At 31.8% G+C, this 8,534-nt stretch overlaps 1 protein-coding gene across 2 annotated transcripts in view; it reads left to right on the forward strand.

Annotated features, from left to right (window-relative positions):
* PEX13 (peroxisomal biogenesis factor 13) overlaps positions 1 to 5,938 on the forward strand; it is a 42,585-nt gene extending 36,647 nt beyond the window's left edge. For both annotated transcript variants that reach the window (XM_060117958.1, XM_060117959.1), the window contains 2 exons: positions 857 to 982; positions 3,329 to 5,938. In XM_060117958.1, the coding sequence (XP_059973941.1) occupies positions 857 to 982; positions 3,329 to 3,627 (425 nt within the window). In that variant the 3' untranslated portion in view covers positions 3,628 to 5,938. The remainder of the gene's footprint in view (positions 1 to 856; positions 983 to 3,328) is intronic.
* Positions 5,939 to 8,534: the final 2,596 nt, after the last annotated feature.

Raw genomic sequence — 8,534 nt, forward strand, 5'->3', positions numbered from 1 at the left:
GCTCAAACTACAATTCAGAAGTGTTTTGGACCTGGACCTCCATGCAAGTGCGAAGGAAATGTCCATATTTCAAAATCCATTTAACTGCCATTGAGGAGTTTCCATTTAGTCTTCATTTGGAAATGATTAATATCTAATTTAAGGACATGTTAAAAGGTTAATATCAAAGGAATTTAACAGAATTCTACTCTATTCATCTTCTTAGGATGAATATGCTCAATTAAAACCACATGTTCAATGTATTGATATCAGAATTTGGCAATACATATCTATGTGAAAAAACATTTTCAAAATGAAATACCTCAAATCTCATTACAAATTAGCATTAACAGATGAATATTTGCAATTGATATTGATGATAGAAAACACTACCTTTGAACCCCAAATTAAGTGAAATACTATCCTATCCCAAAAAGATTCCATTCTTTGTAGTAGACCTATATTACAAAAAAAGAATTCAGTTGTTATATTTTGAATTTTTCATTAAATTTATGGAAAATTTTTTTCTCTCTTTATATAAGAAACTACACAACATGTTCAATTTTGCCTCATGGCCTGCAAAACCTAAAATATTTACTATCAAAAATCTTTTTACTCTACAAAAAAATTGCCGACCCCTGGCTTAAAGTAAGGGAACTAGAATTTAGAGCTTAAAGAATAGGAAAAAGTTTATAATAGGTATTGTAATGAACATATTGTTGATTTTACGTAGTGTTAATTGTGGAATTTACTTTGGGGGGAACTTTTCTCTTGGCAAATAAGTTTATACAGTTTGCAAAACATAGCCCCTGAAATATCTTTTTTCTTTTTTTTTAAGTTTTACTAACCTAATCTTAATTCTTAATTTGGTTTATAGACAATACCAACTGGGCAAGTGGTGAGGATGACCATGTAGTCGCTAGAGCAGAATATGATTTTGTTGCTGTATCTGAAGAAGAAATTTCTTTCCGTGCTGGTGACATGCTAAACTTAGCTCTCAAAGGTAACAAAACATGAATAAATTGGAATTATCTGTGCATTTTTAGAATTTGTAAATGTAATATTAAAAACTGCATTAAAGGATCTTGGTCACTGTTAGTTAACTCAGAAATAGTTACTAGGGTTTCTCTTTGTCAATGTAGACCTTCTAAATCTGGGGGAGTGGGAGAAAAATGTCCCAACAGAGTTGTTCCAATAATATTTCACTGAGATAAGGAAAGATTTTGTTTATATAATTTCTTCTAAACTCAAAACACTTTTAATCACCACCCAAAAACATGAGGTAAGTGCTAAGTGGAACAAATCTAATAAACCAAAGTAATTGTCTAGCATCATCTAAGCATCTCTGTTGGTCTTTTATTTCTGGGACTAGTATTGCTTTCTTTTTTACTTGAATAATGTTTACCTTAGAAACTTCAACATGAATATTGAGGAATTACTGTCATGACGTATTAAAGAACCTCAGCAAGAAATTTATAGGCATTCAGGTTAATTTTCAGACGAGGTCACTAATAGTTTTTAATGGCTCCAGACAAAACGGCCTTTTCCTCCACCTTTCCCCAGTAATGATCAGAATTTTTGTGGATTTACAAAAAAAAGATTTTTTGTGTATTTGTGGAGATTCAGGTTTGCTACAAAAAGTCATATTTTGTTGGTAAAGATACTAGTAACAATAATAACAGCTGTCATTTATAGACTGCTTAATATGTACTAGGGGGAATTCCCTGGCAGTCCAGTGGTTAGGACTCCACGCTCTCACTGCCAAGGGCCCAGGTTCAATCCCTGGTTGGGGAACTAAGATCCCGCAAGCCATGGGGCGGCCAAAAAAAAGGGAAAAAAAATGTACTAGTCACTGTACTTTACATATTTCATTTAAACCTTATAATAATGCTGTAAAGTGAGTACTGTTATTATCCTGTTCCTGGTTTACACATGAGGAAAGTGAGACAGAATGAGAAAATTGTCCAGTGTGTTGGAGCTGGACTATGAACCTAGGTTTATCTGACTTCAGAACCTGTATTTTTAACCACTTTGGCTGATTTCCATGTGACCTATTAGTGGAAATTTTAGCCTTTTATTGGTGTTAGTCACTCTTTACATAAGGGAAAAATACCTTCAATGTTCAGATCATTAGTTTAATGTGTAAATAATTGAAAATTTTGGATCAAATTTGCTAAATCTCTGCCTCATCTCTTCACACACAAAAGCTAGGCTTCCAAGAAAATTTTTTAAATAAATAATAAAATAAAATGTAACTTTTCAAAAATCCTGGCTTTTAGGTATTATATTCATGTTTCTCTTCTGGTGAAAATAGTAACTTACTATTTTAGATTTCAAAAGAATTATTTCTTTTTAAGATTTATTGTTAGAGGAAAATACAGGTAATAGTTTTAATAAATCTAATTAAAGAATAAAGATCAAATGTGGTTTCTTTCAACTAAATTATAATATTCCAGAAAAATTTTATATCTCAGATTATTCTTCAACTAATAGTGCCATTTAACACTTTGGCTTTGCTTTGTTGCTTTCCTCCATTGCTCAAGTAAAATATGTGTGGGCATTTAGAACAAAATCAGTCACAGACATGATAAATTTAACTTTTTTTTTATCATAGAGTAGTATTAAACATGAAAATGTCATATTGTGCCTAAATTACAGTGTTGAACTAAAACTTAACAGTTAAACAGGTTTTTAAAGACATGGATAAAATAGGTGGGAGAATATCAAAATACAAAATTGAATATTTAAATAATCTTTCCTACTTTAAGCTTAGAGTATTGCCTTTAACTTTTTGTTATGTGGCTATAGGTAACTGAGGTCTTCAATTTTTGCCCACCTTGGATTAAAATTAACATTCACTGCCCTTCAGGATTATACATCACAATCATATGGAATGAATTTTATATTTCAGCCAAAAATATATAAAGAAAGCTGCCTTATGTAAATGTATATATTTATTTTCTATACGTACCCCTAATTTATCCTATTGAGAAGTAATGAGATATTCATTCCTTAAATTTCAATTTAAAATATGAAAGACATTGATGTTAATTTTCATCTTTTGATAGAACTGAATCTTTTTACTCTATGAATGCACCAACCGATGTAAACTTCATGTTCTTCAAGGCTGAAAAAATATTTAGTAAATATAAAATTAAAAGTGTAAGTTATAAGAAGGGATCCTAGAATTAAACCTACTCATCTTGATTTTTTGAATATTCATGTACACTATTTGTTTATGTACTTATTATGTAAGTGTAACAGAGATTTTACTTAACATTTTATAATCAATATTCTGTTGGACCCTCAAAGTATGTGATAATTACAAGGCTGTCTTTTCTTCCATCAGAACAGCAACCCAGAGTGCGTGGTTGGCTTCTGGCCAGTCTTGATGGTCAAACAACAGGACTTATACCTGCTAATTATGTCAAAATTCTTGGTAAAAGAAGAGGTAGAAAAACAGTGGAATCCAGTAAAATTTCCAAGCAGCAACAGTCTTTTACCAACACAACACTAATTAAAGGAGCAACAGCTGCTGATTCTTTGGATGAACAGGAAGCTGCCTTTGAATCTGTTTTTGTTGAAACTAATAAGGTTCCAGTTGCACTTGATTCCACTGGGAAAAATGGAGATAAACAAGATCTTTGATAACTTTCATGTTTACCTGCAGCTGAACTATATACTTCAGAGTACTTTTAAAAAATTTCTTCTTACAAAGAAATTATTCTTCAATCCAATGAAAACATTTGTTAATGGCTATTCCAGATGTTTTGCTGCTAGAAATTATTAAAGTTGTACACTAGTATGTTGGTCTAGTGACCTGGTTACATTTTACGAGTTGTTATTGGACCATGAGGATATTTGTTTTACCTAGATTTTAAGATTATGGAGACTATCATTTTCATCTTATTTAAAACCCTGTGTTTATTGAAAGAATAAGATTCACGAACTATAGAATACACAGTTTGCTACAGTAGGGATCACTAATGCATTTTAAAATTCTAGATTAATTGACTTGGAATCCTCAAAAGTTGAGTGACAGCATATAAATATCAGAACAGGCAAAAAGGCTAATTTTTCTACAAACAGAATAATAAAAATATTCTGATGTGTATTACATCCAGTATTGGGTTTGCTTTAGGCAGTAGTAATATGTTTTCACCCACCGACAATTGATACTTTTATCTTTTATTGTATTTTTTAAAAATTTATCTTGGAAAAGTCACTAGAAGCATTGTGAAGGAAATGGTTCCAGGGTGACATATAGCCCTAATAGTTTTCCCTGCTAATAAAGAGGCTATAATTTATCTTTCTTACAGATTATTTCCATTTCTTCAGAGGATCATCTCCCTTTACAGTATGATTAGTTTTCATCCTGGGTGAATCAGAATACATATATGAAAGATTTACTTTGTTTTCCTCCAGCCAAGACTCAAGTCCTTTGAGTTTCCAACTCAGTTCTAGCAGCAACGATTTTAAATCTTTTCATAGATTCTCTGCTTCTACCTAATTAACTTTTTAAAATTCCATATTCAGGCTGTTCTTTAAACATTGAGAGTGCGTCACATTGGGTACACATTTCTTTTAGGTTTGGTTTTTACTACTGAGACTATAAATACAATGCTGAATTGCCATTTAGAATATGATAATGCCAGTTGACTTGTTTTTTGTTTAATAATGATTTTAAATCTAGTTAAATTTCAGAACACTGAATATTCCCCCACAAAACTGGAAAATTCATGTACTTGCTGTGATCATACTACAAAAATAATACTATCAGGAATACAGGGTACAATAATACATTTACATATATTGTTGAAAACTTGGAATTATTTGATAAAGATTTTGATTTAGTATTTTTATCTTTCTTCTTACAGACTTTATGTTCAACAAGTAAGTAATTCTAGAACAGTTCAAACTAAAACATTAGGAACCAAGTATGTGTATAATCAACATAGAATTTTACTAAAGGCTTCTTGGGAATCTCTCTTTTGAGACAATATAATAAGTAATATATCATTTAAAATACAAATGTTGACCCCATGCAGAAAAAGTAATAAGATAGTAAAATCTGTTTATCTTAGGCATGTTTTTCTAACACCCGGTTCTTCAAACCTTCAAGTTAAGGAGATTGAGTTACTTATATATTATTTTCCATTTGTGTTCTACAATTAGAGGTTCTGCTTTGTTTGTTAGAAAGTAATTTATGGAAATTTTGTTATTGAAACAATTTTTGATAAATTATTAAATTTGGCATTGAGACATCTAAATTGAATACTAGAAGTGAAGTAGAGGTGAAATGTTGAGTCGGCGCTATTTAGATTAGAAAAGTTGGGTCTTTAAGATAGTACTTGTGATTGCTATTAAAAATGTATAGAAAAAAGAGTATATAGTACAGAATGAATGACAAAAATAATTTGACTTGGGACATCCCTGGTGGTCCAGTGGTTAAGACTCCGAGCTTCCAATGCAGAGGGCACGGGTTCCATGCCTGGTGGTCGGGAAACTAAGATCCCACATGCCTGCATGGCATGACCAAAAAAAGAAAAAAACTGACTTTTCTTAGGGTGTTTTGGTTTTGTTTTGTTTGTTTGTTTTTGGTTAAGAATGCTAAATTGCAATGTATATTATCTGACTGGTAACTATTTGTGTCTGAAAATTCCTTTTCTATTAAGAATCTAGAAAAGGAATTTAGGACTAGAATAAGCAGAGAAATTTTGTAACCTTTTTTAGATGACTAAATGTAATGTTTAAGGCTCTAATATTGTTATTTTTAGGAACTTCTTTAAGTACTGCTACTTTACAGAAATTACTAACTGAAACTAAAACACTTGCAATTAAGTAAAATAATAAATCACAAGTTAAAACAAGAAAACAGGTTTCATTTAAAATTTTTTTCTGATTGTAGTTTATCAGTGTAGAAAGGAAAAGGTAAGAGGACTATAAATTTTCATATTTTAACATTTCATTTAGGTACTTGATTTAGTCTATCAGTGTGTCATAATTATATATTTACTTGAATACTGCTGTCCTTTATCTTGTGCTTTCTTTAGTAGAAAAAAGAATTATATTAAATGCAGTTAAAATTTTATTTTTAATAGATTGTGAAGTTACTTTTACTGGACAAATAAAAATATATTAAACTTGATTGACATTTTTTGAAGACAAACTGTTAACTCTTTTTTCAGGATTGCAATTAATGTAAAAGTCTGTATTTTTCTTCATATCATTGTGTATATTAACTACTGCAAACCAATGTGTCTGCTCTATTTCCTTGTGATTTAAAGAAAATATTAAATTTACATTTATATAAAAATTATCTAGAAGGTGAGTTAAATAAAAATAATGCCTCAAATCTAGGTTTTGGGAGACCTAGATTCTAGTCTGGACACCACTACTCACTTACTGTAAGATTATTTTTCAGTTTCCTCATTGATAACATTGGAGATAGCTACTTCATCTGCCTCATATGAGAATGCTTTTTTTAAAATATGAAGCACAGTCAAAAGTAAGAGATTATGACAACTACTTATTTGTAATTTTTTCCATGTATATTTAAACTTCTTACATCCTATTAAAATGTCACAAGGTATTTATATCAATGTAAAATTTCAGATTCAAACAGAATCAAAAATTAAAATTAGTTCACTTGTACTTATAACTTTGCCCAAAATGTAATTTTAAATTATTTTGCTGAATACCAGAACAGCCTAGAAAAATGCAGTGGATTATTCAACACAAGGAAATTTTGTTTTTTAAGCATTGCCTTTAAGTGTCCTTTCATATTGTATGTTGTTTTAATTTAGCTTATCTTATTTGGGAGAATGAACTGTTTCTTTTAAAGACAGCTAACTCACGAATCCTATGGGGTACTTACTCTATTATGCCCTATGGATAGTTTTTCACATTTAATGAAGAAATGTTTTAGTCTAACTTAACTGTGTTTCTCTCCTCTTATAAATCGTTTCTTTTTTTAAGGATTTCATGTGCTCAGCATTGACTCAATCTTTGATTATACTCTTTATTAATGACAGCAGTATCATTGGTCTACAAAACCTACACTTTTGTTCTACTTCATTTTACCTTAATAGTTTTTCTTCATCTCCTGCCTGCAATACCATACTCCCCACTCTCTACTATATTTAATGTTTATCCTTCCAAGCCATCTACCAAATTTTTGATATATTTCTTTGAAAAACTATATAATAACATTTATTTTATTTAACTTTTAAATTTTATATAAATGATATGGTATAAATTTCATTTTGCTTCTAACTTTTATAAAATAGTAAGTTTTTTTTTTTTTTTTTTTTTTTTTTTTTTGCGTCTACCTCCCTCCAACCCTCCCTATCCCACCCCTCTAGGTGGTCACAAAGCACCGAGCTGATCTCCCTGTGCTATGCGGCTGCTTCCCACTAGCTGTCTATTTTACATTTGGTAGTGTATATATGTCCATGCCACTCTCTCACTTTGTCCCAGCTTACCCTTCCCCCTCCCCGTATTCTCAAGTCCATTCTCTAGTAGGTCTGCATGTTTATTCCCATCTTGCCCCTAGGTTCTTCATGACCTTTTTTTTTTTTTTAGATTCTATATATATGTGTTAACATACGGTATTTGTTTTTCGCTTTCTGACTTACTTCACTCTGTGTGACAGTCTCTAGGTCCACCCACCTCACTACAAATAACTCAGTTTCATTCCTTTTTATGGCTGAGTAATATTCCATTGTGTATATGTGCCACATCTTCTTTATCCATTCATCTGTCGACAGAAATTTAGGCTGCTTCCATGTCCTGGCTATTGTAAATAGAGCTACAATGAACATTGTGATACATGACTCTTTTTTTCTTCTTTTTTTTTTAGTTTCTGCTTTATAACAAAGTGAATCAGTCATACATATACATCTGTTTGCCCATCCCTTCCCTCTTGCGTCGCCCTCCCTCCCACCCTCCCTATCCCACCCCTCCAGGCGGTCACAAAGCACCGAGCTGATCTCCCTGTACTATGCGGCTGCTTCCCACTAGCTATCTACCTTACGTTTGGTACTGTATATATGTCCATGCCTCTCTTTCGCTTTGTCACAGCTTACCCTTCCCCCTCCCCATATCCTCAAGTCCATTCTCAAGTAAGTCTGTGTCTTTATTCCTGTTTTACCCCTAGGTTCTTCATGACATTTTTTTTCTTAAATTCCATATATATGTGTTAGCATACGGTATTTGTCTTTCTCTTTCTGACTTACTTCACTCTGTATGACAGACTCTAGGTCTATCCACCTCATTACAAATAGCTCAGTTTCGTTTCTTTTTATGGCTGAGTAATATTCCATTGTATATATGTGCCACATCTTCTTTATCCATTCATCCGATGATGGACACTTAGTTGTTTCCATCTCCAGGCTATTGTGAATAGAGATGCAATGAACATTTTGGTACATGTCTCTTTTTGAATTATGGTTTTCTCAGGGTATATGCCTAGTAGTGGGATTGCTGGGTCATATGGTAGTTCTATTTTTAGTTTTTTAAGGAACCTCCATACTGTTCTCCATAGTGGCTGTACC

Source organism: Mesoplodon densirostris, chromosome 14 (assembly GCF_025265405.1).
Source record: "Mesoplodon densirostris isolate mMesDen1 chromosome 14, mMesDen1 primary haplotype, whole genome shotgun sequence".
NCBI classification, from domain to species: Eukaryota; Metazoa; Chordata; class Mammalia; order Artiodactyla; family Ziphiidae; genus Mesoplodon; species Mesoplodon densirostris.